The 22289-nt window shown below is 34.0% G+C and overlaps 1 protein-coding gene across 5 annotated transcripts in view; it reads left to right on the top strand.

Annotated features, from left to right (window-relative positions):
• Positions 1-22289, top strand: part of RICTOR (RPTOR independent companion of MTOR complex 2) — a 128708-nt gene that overhangs the window by 45970 nt on the left and 60449 nt on the right. For all 5 annotated transcript variants that reach the window (XM_045998756.1, XM_045998758.1, XM_045998759.1 and 2 more), the window contains 3 exons: positions 12045-12109; positions 13250-13381; positions 21443-21506. In XM_045998756.1, coding sequence (XP_045854712.1) covers positions 12045-12109; positions 13250-13381; positions 21443-21506 — 261 coding nt within the window. The remainder of the gene's footprint in view (positions 1-12044; positions 12110-13249; positions 13382-21442; positions 21507-22289) is intronic.

Below are 22289 nucleotides of genomic sequence, written 5' to 3' on the forward strand. Positions count from 1 at the left end.
GTTCAGAAAGTAAAGAAAAAAAGGTCACTAAGAAGTCTATTATTGGGTCTTCACTGTTTTTCACATGGTATATTACTTTGACCTTTTTAATACTCATTTTTATGTGATAATATATGATGATTGTTGGTACATAAGTACATGTGTGTTTTGCATTTCATAGGCATAACCATTATTCTCAGAGAAATATTAAAACTTCCTCTCTGTTATCCCTGATACTCTAATTCTAATTTTGATTAGAGCCCAGGATAAATGAAGGGCCCTTGTCCCAAATAAATACTGACTTGATCTTTATTAGAAGCCAGGAATTCTTGACTTTGATAGATGGAGTGATATATTTTTGAGCTTGGTAATGCTGGACAGCCAACTCTTGGAAACAGTAAAAATGCCTGTTATGTGAGATGATGCCATAAATAGGGAACAGAATGGTTCCCTATTGGGAAAATTTTTTTTCTTTTTTAATTTCCTCCATATACATTGTTCTGCTGCATTTAAATTTGGGATTAATTATATGTTTAACACCTTAAAAGTGTGACCCATAGACCAGCAGCATTGCTGTCACCTTGGAGCTTGTTTGAAATGTACTATGTTGGCCCTAACCCAGACCTACTGAATCAGCATCCTCATTTTAATTAAGATTCTCAGGTGAATTTGTATGTACATTAAAGTTTGAGTGGCACTCCTTTAATCCTTCCAAAATGTTTAATTCTTTGCTAACTAGTAATTAGACTATGGCTTTGAGTTTTTTTTTATTTCACAGAACTAAAAGAAGATGAGAATATAGTCACTATGTAACAAAACCGTTTTTTCAATATGGTGACAAACAATAAATATAAAATAGATGGATTTTTTTTTCATAGTTGAAGAATGTGTTCATTTTTCTTTAGTGAAGTTTTGGAATATTCTGGCATCTATGAGGGACAAGAAAATGATACTTTAAATGACCTGAAAAAAACATTGAACAGGTGCTTGAGAAAGAGTATTCAAAAATATTCCTAGGTATATTGGCATTTTTTATTGAATGTAATGAAAATCTTCCAAGTGCATGTTTGAGTGTGCTTGTCAGATAATGTCAGGTCTTTGAGACCCAAAATTCTTTCATGACCGTAAATTGTATATCCTCATTTTACTCCCTTCTATTAAATTTTCCAATTTTACCTCACTATTCTTCACTCAATTCTGTTATCACTTGCCTAGATTTAACCATTAAAAACAACTTAATATAGGTTTATGTCCTGCTTGAATTCATGGTTCCTGTCATAATCAGGTTGATATGAAGATATGTAGTTCCACATCTTTTGCCAGCTAGGATTCTGAAAGTTGGTGATGAATGTAAGGATGACTGATTTTTTTTTTTTAATATCACTGTGGCACTAGTATGGATCCTAAAGCAATATTAAAAATCTAAAGCAGCACCTTCCAGTAGAAATGTAAGGTGAACTGCAAATATAATTTTAAATTTTCTAGTACCACATTAAAAAAGGAAAAGGAAGCATGTGAAGTTATTTTTAATAATACTACTTTCTTTAATCCAGTATATTACAGTTATTATCATTTGATGTGATTCGTATAAAATATTAATGAAATATTTAACATTTTTTATACTAAATCTTTGAAATCAAGTGTGTCTATTATGCTTATAGTGCATATCAATTCAGAATAGCCACATTAACAGTGCTCATAGCATCCTGTGGCTAGTAGATACCAACCATAATGGACAGTACATAGATAGAGAGAGACTTTGGAATAGAAGTAGTTTAAACATTTATTTCTAGGAATCTATTGGACATTTTTCTTTTTTCCCTTCTATATTCTCCGTTTATTTCTGTCTCCATCCCAGCTTCTCTTGGGTTGGGGTTGGGTGCTGTCTCCCTTTTTCCCTTTTCCATTTTCCTTGTTCCTGTCTTTGTTTGAATTTTTCCCACAGTATTTCACTAAGTTGTTTACTTGGTCTTTCCTTGGTTTGTGTTCTCTTAGTCTTTTCTCCCCCTTCTCCTTCCCTTCACTCTCTCCTTCTCTGCTATTTCTTTCTCCCTTCTTCTTCATCTCCTCTCTCTTCACCTTTCTCTAACCTCTTCCCTTTCTCTCCTTCCTTATTTCTCCCTCCTTTCTCTGTTCCCTCTCTCCTCCTCTTCCCCCATCGTAGTCCTGTAGAGTACAGAATGATTTATCTCCTTAATAAAGGCCATGAGAGACTATGGACTCTGAAAAACAACCAGAGGGTTATGAAGGGGCAGCAGGGGGGTGGGGGGGGTGGGAGGTTGAGGAACCAGGTGGTGGGTAATAGGGAGGGCACGTACTGCATGGAGCACTGGGTGTGATGCCAAAACAATGAACACTGTTATGCTGTAAATAAACAAATAAAAAAAAAATTTTTTTTGACTGCAAAACTGAAAAAAAAAAAAAAAAAAAAAAAAGGCCCTGGGCTTTGGGGCTTTTTGTATTCTTGTTTGTTTTTTTTTTGTTTTGCTTTATCCTCTCATTGTAATTTTCACATTTCCCTCTGGCCCTTGTACCAGCTTATAGCAGCCCTTTTATTTGCTATTATAAATTATTTATAGATTTAAAAACCAGTAAACCAGACTTACTTGAATTTGTCTACAATATGAGGGACTAAACCTTGAGTCAGTGTCTGAGGGGCTCTCTCATTAGTGAAGTCCACAGACACCAGACTTGATAAAATCAGTTTGGCTGCCTGGTGATAACAATGGGAAAAGCATGGGCTTTAGATCAAGTAGATGGAGACTTACAGTCCTGCTCTGACCGTAACTAGCAAGGCAGTCTTGGGCAGATTTCTTTACTCAGGTAATCTTGATGCCGTTAAAAGGCAAGGTCATTATAGTACCTGGCATATAGTAGGTACTTCACAACAGATAACATAGCACCTTTTAACCTGGGATTTGTTTTTGTTTGCTTTAGTATTTTTTGCCATTTTTCTGGGTTTTTGGCTGATTCTAAGAACATCAATCTGCTTAATAATTCAAGTTACAGAGTAGTAAGCTGTTACTATAACAGGGTTTTTCAACCTCAGTTATTTTGCCATAATGGACTATCTAATTATTTGTCTTAGGAAGCTGTGTTCTCATTTGTAGTATATTTAATAGCATCCCTGCTTCTATCCCCTAGATGCCAGTAGCATACCTCCACCAGTTGTGATAAGCAAAAATGTCTCCAGACATTGCCATATGTTTCCTGGAGGCAGAATTGCCCCTGGGTAAGAACCATTCCTGTAAATAAGTGTCAGTAGATTTTATTATAAAATTTCTTCAGATACTTAGTGCACAATAAATGCTTAGCAAATTTAATCATAATATAATGTATCTTTGAATTCCATTTTGGTGGAGAGCTAGGTTCATAAACATTTACATAGCTGGTATTTCATGTTCTTACAGAGTAAAATTAGAAAATCTCAGAATTCTCTATGAATATCCCTATAGAATAAGAAATCTTTATATATCTCTATAGAATAAGAAAATAGGAAAAATAATTGATGTCACTTAGACTAGTTAGGAATTAGTTGGCCACCCTTCTCTTTGTTCCCGTAACAGATTATGTGTGTCTACTAAATTTTATTATTTTTTTATTACTGTTTGTTTTGGGTCACTATCTTATTTTTCTTATCAGAGAAAGACAGCTATCATATGATCTCCCTGATAGGAGGAAGTGGAGATGCAACGTGGGGGGTTTAGGGGGGTAGGAAAGAATAATTGAAACAAGATGGGATCCAGAGGGAGACAAACCATAAGAGACTCTTAATCTTGCAAAACAAACTGAGTGTTGCCGGGGGAGGGGGGTAGGGAGAGGGTGGTGGGGTTATGGATATTGGGGAGGTTATGTGCTATGGTGAGTGTTGGGAAGTGTGTAACCTGGTGATTCACAGACCTGTACCCCGGGGCAAATAATACATTATATGTTTATAAAAAAATAAAAATTATAAGAAAAAAGTAAATAAATTGAGTTTCTTAAACATAAGAAACCTGTAGTATTTCTTCTTCTGCTCTTATATTCCCTTTTACTCCAAAGTCTGGTATATAACAAGTACTTAATTAAAGGTTTTATATTGAGAAGATTTTGTATTTTAAATATGAAATTTAGCTGTACTACTATTTGTTTTGTTTTTTTAATATAAGCCTGCTGTTAGGATAAAAATTTGTAGATCAGTGGGGCTAAAATGTTGTATAGGGTAGACCTCTTCTGCAGAATTAAACTTCTGTAGATCAATGGGGCTAAAATGCTGTATAGGGTAGACCTCTTCTGCAGAATTAAACTTCCTTTTAAAGTATGAAGAGAGGGTGCTAGTGATGTGATCCTATAACCATGTGAATGTCACACACCCATGCTTGCCTTCTGACATCATTTCACTAGATAAAGTAATGTGTATAACAGACTACTCATGAATATAATCTTAGTATCCTATTTTTAAAACTGACAACATGCTTATAATCTAATGACCTGTTTTTTTAAACATGAAAATATTTCAGCTTTTTACATTCTAAAAGTTCTCTTTTCCTGTGTTTAATCTATATTCTATACTGAAAGCTCCAAAAGAATCTTTATTTTGTTCTATATTGAAAAAACTTCAAAAATAGTATAAGCTAAATATAAAAAATTAAAACAGCACAGAACAATTTACAGTAAAATGTGAAAGTCCTTTCTCACACACCCTTCCCATCCTCCTCCCCACTATGACAAAAGTACCATTCTCCAGAGGTAACCACCAGGAAGTATTTTATCCTTCTCTGGTATGATTGTGTGTGTGTGTGTGTGTGTTTCATTCATTGAGTTGTGAGAATTAAATAAGCTAAACAAAAATGGGTGCTTAATAGAGTACTGAATTTATTTACCATTTATTGCATGTGTACAAAGGTTTTTTTTGTTTTTTGTTTTTTTTTAAGATTTTATTTATTTATTTGACAGAGATCACAAGTAGGCAGAGAGGCAGGCAGAGAGAGGAAGGGAAGTAGGCTCCCTGCTGAGCAGAGAACCCAATGTCGGGGCTCAATCCCAGGATCCTGGGATCAAGACCTGAGCTGAAGGCAGAGGCTTTAACCCACTGAGCCACCCAGGTGCCCCGTTTTTTTTTTTTTTTTTTTTAAGATTTTATTTATTTGTCAGAGAGAGAGTACACACAAGCAGGCAGAGGCAGGCAGAGAGAGAGGAGGAAGCAGGCTCCCTGCCGAGCAAAGAGCTGGATGCGGGACTCTATCCCAGGACTCCAGGATCCAGTGACCTGAGCCAAAGGCAGCGGCTTAACCAACTGAGCCACCCAGGTGTCCCGCCCTGGTTTTTTTTTAATGAGATCATGACATATATTGATTTACAGTTTGCACTTTTCTGCTTTCCAATATATCATAGAATCCTTTCCTTTTATATAAATATAGATCTACTTTTTTAAAGCTGCATGTATGTGTGTGGTTAGATATATATGTATAGATGTATCCACATATATATTTGTGTATGTTTACAAATATATACATATTTGTACATATGCATACATACATATACTGTAACTTAGTCCACCATTAAAAAATGTTTTTCCTAGTTCTTTTTGCTATTTTAAATAATATATAGTAACACTCTTGTGTACTTTCTTACGCAGAATAGGATTTAGAAGTGTGATTTCTAAAAAAAGTAAAAAAAGCATTTTTACTTTTTATTTTAAAACCTGCTTCTAAAATGCACTCTGAAAAGACCATGTTGTGGAATTCTTATCTGTGATAAGATTTTTTTTTTAAAGTTTGAGTTATTCTGTCTGTTCTTATTTGTGAGAACTATTCATTTAACCTTCAGAACAATATGAGTAAAATGTGATTATCAATTATTTGTCCTGTTTTAATCATTACATTTTTTAAAAAATAATCATCTTAATAAGCATCTCAGGCATTTTTATTACCTAGAAGTAGTTTAGACTTCTGTCTTACCTTTGTAAGATTATGCTATTGTTGACTGTTCCTTTTACATATTTTAGTTTTTATAAGAAAGTCATAAAAAAAATTCAAACTTAATTAAACTGAACTAAAGTAAAAAGAAGTTATTTGCTCTCATGAGGAGAAAAAACATATGTTGGGTCCTAATTTCAGGTAAAACAACCCAAGGGTTGAAAAAATGTTAAAAAAAATGTTAATTCTGTCTCTCCATTTCTTAGCTGGCTTGCTTTTTTTTTTTTAAAGTTAGCTTCATTCTGAAACACTTTCCATTTAGCTAAGATACATTGTCCTTACAATTTTTAATCATAAAAGCAGAGGGTAGCCCTCTCTTACCATCTTCTACATGAACTATCATTTTGGTCACGTTCAGCTAGGCATCGTGACTAATAATCATAAAAACAAATGGGATGGGAGTGAGAGAAACCCAATGAAAAATGTGATATCTAATAATTTTACATATTAAGTGACTGTTAGGATGCTAATTCTAACGTTTTGAAGTCTTTAATGATTTCTGAACGTAACCCATGATTATGTTCTGAATATAACACACTTAATGTGATAGGGCAGGCAGTGTTAACATTTTAATAACTTAAAACAACTTAAAAGCAATAATTATTAACCACCACTGAAAACATAGCCCTCACTTCTGTTACTATCCCTGGAAAATAGACACCAGTTATGACAAGCATGCTATGTTTTGTCATAAATTGATCTTTTTAGTTGTTACTTGTGATCTTCATTTCCAACTGAGTGAGCATTTTTTCAGAAGTGTTTCTTGCAATTGAAACGTTTCTCTTACATTGTTTTTTTCTTTTTACAAAATGGAGGATGAGGATTTTTTATACATACATATAGATTTAGAGTAGAATGGAAGATTTCCTAAGCTTTGAGACAAAAGTGGAAAATTATACTCTTCAAAATACTTTTCAAAATGTGATTTTTGATTATCATAATAATAACTTTGAGGGTTTCTTTTAGCTTTTCATCAAACTGCTAACTCTAACAAATGTTAAATCGTGGACAGTCCTATATTTTGTGTCTAGGAGGGTGGGTAATTTGGAAACTATGTTTCCCTGAATCTACAGTTTCCTACAGGGATCTGGCACATGTGAAAAAGATAGTATAAAAATGAGAATCAAGTACACATTTAGGGGAGAAACCAACCCTTGACAGGAGAAGACTTCATTTACTTTATTTCTAGGATTTCAGAGAGTTTTGTTTTATTAACATGCATTGCTACTGTAACAAAAAACTGGAAATACTGCCTTTTTAGAACTTGAGTTGATACGCAAATCATTGTTTCAAGAAGTAACATTTTTTCCCATTTTAAAAACAATAAATTTATTAAAGATTTTGGGGGCGGGGCAGAGGAAGAAGGAGAGAGAGAATCTCAAGTGGACTCCACACTGAGCATGGAGCCAGACGGGCTCTATCCCATCACCCTGAGATCACAGCCTGAGTTGAAATTGTGTTGGTCACTTAACCGACTGAGCCACCCAGGCATCCCAAAACACAGTATTTTATATGTTGATATAAACAAATTCTAAGCTTCACTTTTCTATTAAATTTGAGTTGGAATGTGTCCAAGGTCTAAGTGATCATGTATCATGATCACTTTTTTTTTAAGTAACGTACCATACATACAGTAACAATGCTAGTAATCTTAAATACCTGGAAATCTCAAATAAATGCTAAGTAATGTTCAATAGTGTCAGTAGTTAATAGTTTTTGTATGTGTTCTGATCCTTTGAAATGGGCAGTTTTTGTTATGTGTGTTTCTAATTAACTCTTTTGGAAAAAATAATTTCACTTACCCATATATAACCAGAGTGCAGTTCTCCAGACTTTAGAATCATACCATTTTTGAGGCTGGAGAAATGAAATAAAGATGGTAGTATTCAGTTATTAATTTTTTATATCAAATCTCCCCTCTCCCTTTGCCCTGTGTAAGTAATTATAATACAGAATTGTAGTAATATTTTTAATAGTGGGCTCTGGACTAAGACTAGTTTGGTCTGATTTCTGGCTTTATCACTTAACTAGCTTTTTGGCATTGAGAAGTCATATTATCTACTATGTCTAAAACTATTATTTTCTAGGATTAGCAAGATTAGTAGTGAATAAATGTTACTTCCATTCCTATTCATGAATTTTATATATGGATAACTGTCCCCAGGTTATATAATACTGATTCATTATAAACATTTCCAAAATACAGAAAAGCACAGAGAGGAAAATAAATCACCTTGACCGCACTTTCATTTTTGGTGTCAAAATTTTGATGTATAGACTTTTAAAAAATGTATCTTTAAAAAAAATATATGTATATCTTTTGGAATTTTTTTCTTTGTCTTACCAGTACGTTATGTCTCTTTCTCCTCCTGTTTAAATATTATATAATATTGATGGCTACAGGCGTTTGCTCCTTTTTGAACATTTTCTTTTCAGTTCCTTACCATTGTAATAATGTTATGACCCACTCTGTATTTAGATTATTTTGTTAATATAAATCACCAAAAGTAGATCCCTACCCTAGAGCATTTTTCCAATTTTTTTTACAAAATGTTTTTTCAGTTTTTAATCCCACTGACAGTATTTTATCTTATTTGGTATTATCATGTTAAAAAAGTAATTTATGGCATTTTGGTAAGCTTTATTTCCAATGATATTTTTCAGTGTTTTTGGTTCAGATTTTAGGACATAGGAAGTATGTCATGTTTATAATCGGTTTTGTTCTTCATTAAACTCTTTGTACATTTTCTTGTTCTCTTCTCAGTAATCTTTCCCTAATTTCTTTGGGCCTTTCACTTTGTAAGTGCCTACTCACTGTAGGCCCTACTTTGTTATTTGAGGGTCTAACGTTAGGGGCTGAATTGTGTCCCCCTAATTGATTTGTTGAAGCCTTCACCTGCAGTGTCTCAGTATGAGTTTGTATGTGGAGATAGGCTCTTCATAGGCAGTTAAGGTAAAATTAGGTCATTTGGGTGATCCCTAATCCAATGTGACTAGTGTCCTGATAAGAAAAGGAGATTAGTATACAGATATACACAGAGAAATGACCATGTAAAGACTAGAGAGGAACCCAAAGCAAAGAACCTCTGTCAAAATACGTTGATGTTCTAGCTTCCAGAATCATGAGAAAATAAATTTCTACGTTTCAGCTACCTGGTTTGTGGTATATGTTACAGGAGCCCCAGCAAACTAATATTGGGCTGTAACCTTTGCTTGTCATAATTTTGCAAATATTTTGACTAATATGTTAATAAACTTTTAGGTATGCAGTTGGTTTTTTAGATATACATAAACTTTCCTCTTTTGTCTCAAATTTAGGAAATCTTATGTTTTATTTTAAATCTGTATATCTGAAAAATCCTTATCCTCCATTTTAAGTACTTAAAACATTGTGCAACAAAATGCAATAGAAATAACAAAAATTTTCATGCCATTTGAAAGTTTAGTCTAAAGCTTCTTTATCATATTTCAGAACTTGGAGGATTTTAGAGGTTACCAATATTATCATTTCGGATAAAGATCTGTGAACAAAAACTTTTTACCTTGTTTTGCCTATTTGCTTATTTACACAGTATTTTCTTACCACACAAAGTGATCATTTGTATAGTCTCTTTTCTGCTATGAAATACTGTAGTATCTGAGAGCTACTCTGTTCTGATCCCCTTACCTATTCTATTTGGAACATTTCTTTTTTTTCTTTTGCTTCTAAAGAAGAAACTGGATAGGACATTTTATAAGGAGCCTACCAATAGGATAAGATTAGCTCCCCCCCCCCGCCCCCCGCACTATTGTGCCCTTTGAAATACATTCTTGGGTCCATTCTTTGCACAGACAAATGTGAGAGCCCTTTGGTTGGTTTATTCTGTCTCGTTAATGTGTTCATAACTTCATACTGAAGAATAATAGCATTTGGAATCCCTTCTGCATGTTACTTAAATGGTCAGTCTTCTCTTTCATCCATTTCAGTTAGACCCATTAAATAACTTGAGAAACTTATATAACTTTTAGGTAAAAGTTATTTTTCAAAACTCAGACTAAAGTGGTATATAGTCATCCAGGTGGAGGGAAGTAGCATTAGTATTAGATCAGTGTTCTTAATGCAAACAAGAAAGACTGTTAGAAAGTAGCAGGAAATTGTTCAGTGGACGAGAAATGTAGGAGCCAGAGCTTCGGAGAAGGGACAGTCTTGTGGAGGTGTGCTTTACTTCTCCAACAACTTTTGCCAAGAGATACTGGCTAGTGTAGAGTATGGGCAGAAAACTGGAACTCAGACTTTAGGCCCAGGAGTACTGTTAATAAAAGACAGAAAAGAAAAAAAGAGTGCAGACCTTTTGGTGGAGACCTAGGGGAGATCTAATAGAAGGAGATGGTTGTCTCTACACATTTGTTGAATCCTGAAACTATCTGAGATGATTCACTTAAAAATCTAAACAAAAAATAATTTGAAAGTAAAGGTGGAGCTTGTAGTGTTTTCGTAAGACAAAAATTAGATATACCATCCTTTTGGGACTAATCCCCTCAGCAACAAATAAGCTTTCAGTTGAAACATGGGGAGCAAGGAGGAAAAGGAAAGCGTGGAGATAGGCTGAGTCTTACCAGAGCAGCAATTTGTCTGTACTTAGTATTGTCCAGTGACCTAACAAAGAGAAGGATAAACCCTCAATGGAGAAGGATAACATCAGGAATCTCTGCAAGTTTTTATATACATAGGTTACAGGATCCACCAACAGGCAGGACTACATGCCTACAGCAAAAGGAAAAACAGATGCAGAGATGGTCTACATCGTTCACATTCATGAGATAATAAGCACTTTAAATATTTAAAATATGATATATATGTCAAGAAAATAGAGGATCTGTGGAGAACCTAGGTGAAAAAGAAGATTTTTTAATTACTGGAATTGTGTAGTTAAATGAAAATTCAAGAAGGGAAAGACAGTGTCTAAAATGAAAACTCACTAGATAGAAGATTAACCGTACTGGAAGACAGATAAATAGAAAATGTCCAGCCAGAGCACTAAGATAAAAGAGAAGGGAGTAAATAGAGAAGAGGTTTTAGAGATTTGCAGTATACACAAAAAGATCTGATAGTTGAATTACCAGAAAGAGAGAAGAGAGGAAATTGGCCAGAAGTAGTTTTGAAGAGATAATGTACAGAATTTTCTAAAAACTAATAAAATATATCAACCAGAGATCCGGGAATTTCTGTTTTTCCTAAGCAGGATAGATAAAAAGAAAATCACACCTGAACGGTAAGATTGCTGAAAACCAAAGATAAAGGGGAAAAAATCTTGAAAGGAGTCTGAGAAAAAGGATCTGACCTTCAAAGGAGCCAATAGTAAGACTGATAATCAGACTTTTCAATAGAGACAATGGAAACCATCTTGAAGCTTTTCAGAAAATAGCAGCTAACCTAAAAATCTATAAATCCAGCAAGATAACCTTTAAAAACAGAAGAGAAAAAGAAATTTCCAGGCAAACAAAAGTCAAAAGAATCTGTTACCAGCAACCTTTGCTAAAAATTAAATAAATGAAAACACTGATAAAACAAATCAGCAAGAAACTGAGGATTCTCTAGACAGAAGGAAGAATATCCCATTAAGATACAACTGACATGAGGAATAATGGAAAAGGTGAATTTGTGGGTAAATATAAATTGAAACTGACTAAATATTAACTGAAAATAAAAACAGTAACGTATTATAGGGCTTGAAAGAAAAAACATCAGTAAAGTGAAACGTGAAGCATGTAATGAAGTTCAAGTGTCAAGAGTCTAGCATTGTTGAGGACATGGTAATAGTTTCTCTTTAGACTGTGATTAATTAATAGTGCATGTTGTAAGCTCAATGGTAACCATTTAAAATAGTAAACTTATTGAGGGGGAAAATAGAATAATAAAAAGTAATTGGTTGCTTCAAATGAAAGCAAAAAGGAGGGTTAAATCTAAAACTGGCAGGTCAAATAAAAAACCAATAAGGTGATAGGAATATGTGTATTTGAACAGTAGATATATTTTCTAGAATTTTGTTAAAGAAAAATGCCTCAGTTTTCAGTCTAAATAGACAAAAATACATAACACCTATTCACATCCTTCTGTTTTTCTGACAGCTTCTTTGTGATATTGGCCATAGTGAAGAAAAATTGGGTTTTAACTATGAGGATATCATAATTTGGTAAGTATAGTTTAATTCCCTCACACACCCTTCTAGGTTTTAGTAATTTCAATTCTAGTAATTTTAAACTAAAAGGATAGTATAACATTATATTTGATTTTGTAGAAACAGTTGTTTGAACATTAGAAAAATTCAAGATTGCCAATATTTTTGGTTATCCTGTTGTTCTTACTGATGCTTTGTAATTAAAGAATCAAAGCTAATGATGAGAAATACCTGGATTTCTGTAATTTAAACTCCTAAATTAAACATGAAATTCAGAGAACAGAAGTTCTTAAATTTTCCTAGGAACAAGAAGAATCTGTATGATTATCTCTAGACCTCACTTGAGACAAAGTATGCTTATGGCAAACTATTTTCTCAGGTCTATCAACAGAGCATTGTTGATAGACATAATGTTTCATTTCATAGCCATCTTTTTTGGTGTGCTTTTTATTTATATTTATATTTATATATATATATATATATATATATATATATATTTTATATATATATATATATATATATATTTATATATATATATATATATATTTTATTTATATTGTCTGTGCCTACTGTGAGAAAGTATTAATTGATTTAAACCAATGATTCTCTTAGAGGAGTGGAAGTAGGTAGGCAGAGGGAAATAGATTATAGAGACATATGTGATACATCTTGAAAAAGGCATATTTAGGGGCGCCTGGGTGGCTCAGTGGATTAAGCCGCTGCCTTCGGCTCAGGTCATTATCTCAGGGTCCTGGGATCGAGCCCCGCATCGGGCTCTCTGCTCCGCAGGGAGCCTGCTTCCTCCTCTCTCTGCCTGCCTCTCTGCCTACTTGTGATCTCTCTCTCTATCAAATAAATAAATAAAATCTTAAAAAAAAAAAAAAGAAAAAGGCATATTTAATTTCCCATTCTTTATAGAAAATAAAGTACAGAAGGTAGAACAAAGTAACGTTTTCTTGAGTAAGAATATACTAAGGCACCACAGATTAAAAAATAACAATATTAGTGAAGTTCCATGGCTTACAGTGAATGATTTATATACGTATATATTAAATCACTAGTAGTTTTGCTTATTTTAACTGAGGAAGAATTTGATACCATAATTTTATGTGTACTTGGAATTCATGCAGCAGAACTGTTTTTGTTTTTATGCAGTTTGCGGTTAGCTTTATTGAATGAAGCAAAAGAAGTGCGGGCAGCAGGGCTGCGAGCTCTTCGATATCTCATCCAAGACTCCAGTATTCTGCAGAAGGTGCTAAAACTGAAAGTGGACTATTTAATAGCAAGGTAATTTTCCTAGAGCTGTCTATGTTTTTAAAATTATGTATTAAGTTTCAACATACATATCACGAAGTATACAGATTTTTAGTGTAATGCCTGATAATTTTTAGAGATATATACAACCAAGTACCCCATTATCCTGAATAAGATACTTTCTTCATCCCAGTCAAGTTTCCATGTGTCTCCAACCAGTAGTAAACATTATTCTGCCTTTTCTCATTGTAAACCAGTATTTCCTGTTCTTGAGCATCATATATTGGAAAAATACATAGTTACTCTTTCCTTAATGTTATTTGTCAGATGTATCTGTGTTGGGTTTTTTTTTTCTTTTTTTTAAGGCTGTATAATGTATCATGTAATGAATAGACTATAATTTATTCCATTCTGTTGGTGGTTTTCTGGGTTGCTTTCAGATTTTTGCTCTTTTGGATAAAGCTGTCCTGAACATTCTTATAGGTAGACATATCCACCCATTTTTCTTAGATATATATGTAGGAGTGGAACGAACTGCTGGGTTATAGGTTTATTTCTATTTAGCTTTACTACATACTGCCAGTTTTCCATAATGACTATACCGATTTATATTCCTGCCAAAGTGTGAGAGCTTCAGTCTCTCTATATTCTCATCAGCATTTGCTCTTAGTTTTTGATTGTAGACTTTCTGCTCTATTATTTTTGTGAGTTTCATTGCGGTTTTAATTTGCATTTCCCTAATGAGTAGTGATATTAAGCACCTCTCATTTGTTTGTTGGCTGTTTGAACACCTCCTTGTCTATTGCTCATTTGTAAATTGGATTATCTCTCTTATTATATATGAGTTCTTGATGTTCTGGATATGATTCCTTTCAGGTATATGTTTTGACAATGTCTTCCCCAAGTCCGTCTGTTTGCCTTTTCTCTTTTCCCAATTAGTAAAATCCAGTTTTATAGTTAATGCTCTTGGGCTCTTTGGAAGATACTATTCTTTGTTTTCTTCTAAAAGGTTTTATTCCTCTATATGTTTAATTAGGTGTCAGGTCATAATTCATTTTTATTTTTATGGATATATGAAGTACATTTAGCAGGATTTATTTAAAAGATTATTCTCTGGTGTCTAGGTTAGTGACAGTTCTGTTGTAAACTAGGTACCTGGTAAGTATGGATCTGTTTTTGTGTTCCCTTTTCTTTTTAGTTTGTCTATCCTTGCCCGTTTCTGACTACTTTAATGACTGAAGCTTGATGGTAAATGTTATTATCTGTTGGTATAAGTCTTCCAATTTTTCTTCCTTAAGACTGTTGGCTATTTTATGTTCTGCATTTTCATATGAATTTTAGAATCAGCTTGTCCATTTCCTTTAAACATTCTGGGATTTTAGTAGTAATTGCATTGAAGCACTAGATTATTTTGGGGTTAATTGATATCTTAATAACATTGACTATTCTAAGTCTTTATTTATTTGGAACTTTAATTTCAACAGTATTTTGTAGTTTTTTATGCAGAGACCTTGCACATTACTTGCTATGCTCATTCTAAGGTATTTAAAAAAATTTTTTTTAATTTTTTAATAAACATATATTTTTAGTCCCAGGGGTACAGGTCTATGAATCGCCAGGTTTACACACTTCACAGCACACACTTCCCCCAATGTCCATAACCCCACCATCCTCTCCTGACCCCCCTCTCCCCAGCAACCCTCAGTTTGTTCTGTGAGATTAAGAGTCTCTTATGGTTTGTCTCCTTCCCGATCCCATCTTCTTTCATTTATTCTTTTCCTACTCCCCAAACCCCCCACGTTGCATCTTCACTTCCTCATATCAGGGAGATCATATGATAGTTGTCTTTCTCCGATTGACTTATTCTTCTAAGCATAATACCCTCTAGTTCCATCCACGTCGTCGCAAATGGCAAGATTTCATTTCTTTTGAAGGCTGCATAGTATTCCATTGTATATATTTACCACCTCTTCTTTATCCATTCATCTGTTGATGGACATCTAGGTTCTTTCCATAGTTTGGCTCTTGTGGACATTGCTGCTATAAACATTCGGGTGCATGTGCTCCTTCGGATCACTATGTTTGTATCTTTAGGGTAAATACCCAGTAGTGCAATTGCTGGGTCATAGGGTAGCTCTATTTTCAACTTTTTGAGGAACCTCCATGTTGTTTTCCAGAGCGGTTGCACCAGCTTGCATTCCCACCAACATTGTAGGAGGGTTCCCCTTTCTCCACATCCTCACCAGCATCTGTCATTTCCTGACTTGTTAATTTTAGCCATTTTGACTGGTGTGAGGTGGTATCTCATTGTGGTTTTGATTTGTATTTCCCTGATGCCGAGAGATGTGGAGCATTTTTTCATGTGTCTGTTGGCCATCTGGGTGTCTTCTTTGCAGAAATGTCTGTTCATGTCCTCTGCCCATTTCTTGATTGGATTATTTGTTCTTTGGGTGTTCAGTTTGCTAAGCTCTTTATAGATTTTGGATACTAGCCCTTTATCTGATATGTCGTTTGCAAGTATCTTCTCCCGTTCTGTCAGTTGTCCTTTGGTTTTGTTAACTGTTTCCTTTGCTGTGCAAAAGCTTTTGATCTTGAGTAAATCCCAATAGTTCATTTTTGTCCTTGCTTCCCTTGCCTTTAGTGATGTTCCTAGGAAGAAGTTGCTGCAGTCAAGGTCGAAGAGGTTGCTGCTTTTGTTCTCCTCAAGGATTTTGGTGGATTACTTTCTCACATTGAGGTCCTTCATCCATTTTGAGTCTATTTTCATGTGTGGTATAAGGAAATGGTCCAGTTTCATTTTTCTGCATGTGGCTGTCCAATTTTCCCAACACGATTTATTGAAGAGGCTGTCTTTTTTCCATTGGACATTCTTTCCTGCTTTGTCGAAGATCAGTTGACCATAGAGTTGAGGGTCTATTTCTGGGCTCTCTATTCTGTTCCACTGATCTGTGTGTCTGTTTTTGTGCCAGTACCGTACTGTCTTGATGATGACAGCTTTGTGATAGAGCTTAAAGTCTGGAATTGTGATGCCACCAACTTTGGCTTTCTTTTTCAATATTCCTTTGGCTATTCGAGGTCTTTTCTGGTTCAATTCTAAGGTATATTTTTATGATAATATTAATGTAAGTAAATTTTTCTTTTTCATATTTTTTTGCTGTATAATTTTGAGTTTTTGGTTTTGGTTGTGGGTTTGGATACTACACTCTCATCTCTTGATCTTGCTGGATTCACTTTTAATTCTAATTGTTTTAAAAATTTGTTTTAGAGTTTCTGTATATGTAGCATTAATTGCAAGTGATGACCTTTTTTTTTCCTTTCCAATCCTTGTATCTTTCTTTTTCTTGCCTTATTGCACTGGTTAATATTGCAGTGATTAGAAATAGTGATAGTGGACAACTTTGTTTTCCTCCTGAACTTGGGTTAAAAGTACTCAGTATTTTGCTGTTATTTATGATACTTGCTGTAGGCTTCTTGTGGATTTTTTTATATTCCTTGTTTGCATTCCTGAAGTAAACACCACATGTTCACTGTGTGTTTTGTCCTTTTTAAATACTAAGTGACTTCGGTTTGTTAATAGTTTTTGGAAGATTTTTGTAGCTAAGTTCATGAGAGATGGTATTAGCCTATATTTTTTCCTTCTCCTAATGTCCTTGTTTAGGTGTGGTATTAGGATTTTTTTTTTTCTTTGTAAAACAACTGGGGAACTTTACCCTAATTTTATATTTTCTGGAAGAATTACATAAAATGGGTTTTATTTTTTTTTCCTACATGGTTAGTAGAATTCACCAGTGAATCTATCTGGGCATAAGGTTTTCTTTCTTAAGAGGTTTTTTTGTTTTGTTTTTTAAGATTTTATTATTTATTTGTCAGAGAGAACATACAAGCAGGGGGAACAGCAGGCAAAGGAAGAAGCAGGCTCCCCACTGAGCAAGGAGCCCAATGTGGGGCTCTATCCCAGGACCCTAGGATAATGACCTGAGCCTATGGCAGCCGATTAAACCTATGCAGCCACCACGCATCCCTTTTTAAGGAAGTTTTAAGATTATGGATTCCATTTCTTCAGCAGATACAGTACTATTCAGATTTTCTCCTTCTTTTGTTAGTCATTTTGAAGCTTTGTTACTACATTCATATTTAGAATTGTTAAACCTTCACATTGGGCTAATCTTTTTATAGTTAGGAAATGTCCCTTTTTATTCCTGGTTATACTTCTCTTATGAGTATGCATGTTATATTAAAATGGCTATACTCACTTTGACTTAGGGCTTGCAGGATATATCTTTTACCATCCTTTTATTTTCTATTGTTTATGTCCTTATGTTTAAGTTTCTGGCCTATAAACATCACATAGATTTTTTTTGTTCATTTTTAAATCTAGTTTGACTATCTAATTTGTCTTCTAATTGGAATATTTAGACTGTGTCTAGTGGATTTTTATATGTATGGTCTGGGCTTTATGCACTGTAATTTTATGTATGTTTATGAGTTTGTTCATCTTGTTAATTTTCTCATAAACTTGAGTTTGTTTGTTGTCTTGAGATTTGTCACATCTGTTCTTTGTCCTTAAGTTTCTCCTTTTCTGTTTCTTTTGGAATTGCCAAGATTTTCTTTTTCTCCTCTATTAATACCTTGGTTATAAAATCTTATCTTCTTTTAGCAGTTGATATTAAGGTTTAGTATTTTATTACATCCAGAACAGTGCAGGAAACCTCTTACAGTTTATATCGTCTTCCTTCTGCTTTTTATATTATTGCTGTTGCTTTTATTTCTACTTATACTTATAACCCTACAAGATAGTTTTGTTGTTGTTTTAAACTGGAACTATTGATACATACATTTATATATTTTTTAAGATTTTATTTATTTATTTGACTGAGAGACAGTGAGAGAGGGAACACAAGCAGGGGAAGTGAGAGTGGGAGACAGAGGCCTCCTGCTGCGCAGGGAGCCTGATACAGGGCTCCATCCCAGGACCCTGGGATCACGACCATAGCCAATGGTGCAGGGCTCCATCTCACAACCCATGAGATCATGACCTCAGCTGAAGAGTCGGACGCTTGAACTTGTTGAGATGTCCCTAAACTGGAACTGTAGACATTTACCTACATTATTTACGCATCCTTCTGGCATTTGTACATTTTCATTAATCTTACGTCACTTTCTGTTTGATAAATTTCCTTTACTGTTCCTTTTAGTGCAGGTCTACTCAAGATAAATTCTTTTCACCTTTTTTTTTTTGGTCTATAAATTCTTCTATTTTGCCTTCATACTTGAAAGCTATTTTTATGATTGGTTCCATTTTTTATGCTTTATATAAGTTATTGTCTTCCGGGTTTGTTTGTTTTTTTATAAACCTGGTGAATAGCAAGTAGAGTCTCTTCTTCCTGCTTCTTCTGGCTACTTTAAAGGTTTTCTTCTGTTTTAGACATTCATTCTTCTCTCATATCCTCTCATACTCCTGTTATATAGTATTGAATCTGTTCACTGTCTCACATGTCTCTGATGTTATTTTCAGTTTTTATTCTTAATTTTTGGCTTCACTGTGTTTATTTTCTACTCACCTGTTTTTTCCTCCATCCTGCTATTAAATCGGTCTCTTCAAGTTTTAATTTCAGTTACTGTATTTCTATTGTTTGTTTTACTCTTATTTCAAGATTCCAGGTCGCTGCTTTCTTGTTCCATGCTTCCTTCTATTTACTTGATCATATTTATCATAGTGATTTATAGCCTTCTTAGGACAACACCAATATGTGACTCACCTGTGTTCTCTTTCTGTTGTTTTTCTCTTTTCTTGGTTTTTAGTTACTTGGCCCTTTATATTAAAGTATACCTCATGTTATTACATGATTGGATGTGAACATTGCATATGCAGAATATTTTACTCTGGATCATGCTGTTTTTCTCTTAAGAGAGTTAAGCTTTATTCTATAATGTTGGCTTATAACACTGATTTTGTTTAGTTTTAGCTTTCTCTTTGATCTAAGGAATGGCTGTTTGGGACCTCAAATGACAGTTGTTGATATTGAACAGAAACTCCTCACCTTGACCAGCCTTAAGCTAAAATATCTATCTGGAGTGTTACATACCTGCTCAAATTTCTGCTTACTTCCTTAGCTTCCTAGGAGTAGCTTTTTGTTTGGTTCCTTGGATTTCTTTTTGTTTTTGTTTCTGTTTTTTTCCACCCATCTTGATACTATATTTATTTATTATTTATTTTTTCACCATAGCACATACCCTCCCGAATGTCCATCACCCAGCTACCCCATTCCTCCCAACCTCCTCTCCTCCAGCAATGCTCAGTTTGTTTCCTGAGATTATATCTCCCTCTCTGATTTCATCTTGTTTCATTTTCCCCTCCTTTACCCCTATGATCCTCTGTCTTGTTTCTCAGCTTCCTCATATCAGTAAGATCATATGATAATTGTCTTTCTCTGATTGACTTATTTCGGTTAGCATAATAGTTCCGTCCACATCATTACAAATGGCAAGATTTCTTTTTTTGATGGCTGCATAGTATTCCTGTGTGTGTGTGTGTGTGTGTGTGTGTGTCTGTGTGTGCGTGTATGTGTACACACATCTTCTTTATCTGTTCATCTGTTGATGGACACCTAGGCTCTTTCCATAGCTTGACTATTGTGGACATTGCTGCTATAAACATTGGGGTGCATGTGTCCCATCAGATCACTACAGTTGTATCTTTGGGTAAATACCCGGTAGTACAGTTGCTGGGTTGTAGGGTAGCTCTATTTTCAACTTTTTGAGGAACCTCTATACTGTTTTCCAGAGTGGCTGCATGAGCTTGCATTCCTACCAGCAGTGTAGGAGGGTTCCCCATTCTCCACATCTCTGTTTTGCACAGCATAGAGATTGGCAAGTGCCTTGGAGAGGAGATTGCATGAAGATTTGCATTCACTTTCCTATGTTTTCTTTTCTTTGGGATTTTTTTCCGTCGAGTCATGGCCACATTGGCTGCATTAAAGTTCATTCTGTCTCTCCAGTGTAGAAAGATTTTTGCTTTCTGCTAAGACTCTATTTCTCTAAAACTAGGGATTGAGAGGTGCCCCTAGGGACAAAGCCTGGTTGGATGTGGAGCTTGTGCATGTCTTTCCAGGGATCCATTGCCCTTTTAACAGTTTTCACAAGTATTTTGTTTACCCTTTACAGTTGTCTTTGGCTAGAGGGGTGGTCTGATCCAGCCTCTCTGGTGTGGCCACAAATTGAATTCTGTTTATTTATTTCTTTATAAAATTGTTTTTAGATTTTACTGTATTCAGATAGAAGAAATTCTTCTTCGAGAAGAAAACTCTATGTATTGATTAGAATAGTGAACTACCATAAGTAAAAATTATTTGGCTATATAAACCAAAAATTCTTAAAAATTGAGTAATTTAATAAATTTTTACAGAAAAGTGTTAGTTAAGTGATACCTGATTGACCACTAATTTTTGAAGTGCATTTATAAAATTATATTTGGTAAAATAGAATTATTGTGGCCACTATATAAGACTTTTAACATCATAATATATAAAATGTAGGTCCTGGTTAAAATAACTTTTTTAAAAAAAGTGGTTCCACGCCCAGTGTGGAGCCCAACACGGCTTAAATTCACAACCCTGAGATCAAGACCTGAGCCGAGATCAAGAGTCAGTTGCTCATCTGACAGGTATACCCATATGACCCTAAAAAATCATATTTAAACTAAAACAAGGTGAAAATATTTTTTCACAATTTTTATAAAATTACGAATTTTTGTCAAAAATAGGTGAATTGTTTTTTCAGTAGATTTCTGATACTTTGCTTTATATGTATGTTTATTGTTTCAATATTTTTGATGTATATAATTCTGTAAATTATTTACTGTAGTCTTTTCTGGAGTTCTAAATGAAATAATTTTGAAATGCCTTATTATAACAAATATTTATCACAAGAGAACTGAATATAAGTTAAGAAAATAAATGTCTGCTAGTTTTAAAATCATGTTAAAATTTTAAAATACCATATTAACATTATGAAGATGGGTCCGATCTGGTGGTATTATAAAAATTTGTTTAATAAGATTTTTATCAATGACTAAATATTTTGTGTATTATTTAGGTGCATTGACATACAGCAGAGCAACGAGGTAGAGAGGACACAAGCACTTCGATTAGTCAGAAAGGTATGCTCTATGTCTGAGAGAGAAGGCAGATTTTTGGTGTTTATGTTAAGTATTTTACATTTCTAGATTTAGACTATTTTGTGAAATCTTCATATTAAAATTTAAAGGCTAAATTCTCATTAAATATTTTTGTTAAAATTATATGAGGTATATAGGTCTGTTAAACTTAGAGGTAAGCATAAATATTTTGTGTAATTATTCTGGGTACAGCTAGGACAATATTTTTCAATAAAATATTCACTGTAAGGAATACGGTTGTTCCCCCCACCCCATCCCCTACCCATTATCTGGAGTTTCAGTTACCTGAGGTCAACCGTGGTTTTCCTTCTGCCATATGGTTAGAAGGTCTGTAGTAGACTAATGTTATGTCACAATACTTTTATCATCACCTCACTCATCTCATCAAGTAGGAATTTTATCATCTCACATCACCACAAGAAGGGTGAGTACAGTACAATAAGCTATTTTGAGAGACAGAGAGACTCCATTCATATAAATTTTATTATAGTATATTACAGTTCTATTTTATTGTTATTATTGTTAATCTCTTGCTGTGCCTAATTTATGAGTTAAACTTTATTGTAGATATGTATGTACAGTAAAAAATAGTATACTTGAACTTCATGGGTTTACTTAATGTAAATTTTTTTTCTATAAATTATAGAACTGTAAATGTATTATCTCATAATTTTCTTTTTTTTTTTTTTAAGATTTTATTTGTTTATTTGATAGACAGAGATCACAAGTAGGCAGAGAGGTAGACAGAGAGAGAGAGGAAGGGAA

The sequence above is a fragment of the Meles meles genome, chromosome 3 (genome assembly GCF_922984935.1).
Source record: "Meles meles chromosome 3, mMelMel3.1 paternal haplotype, whole genome shotgun sequence".
NCBI lineage: Eukaryota > Metazoa > Chordata > Mammalia > Carnivora > Mustelidae > Meles > Meles meles.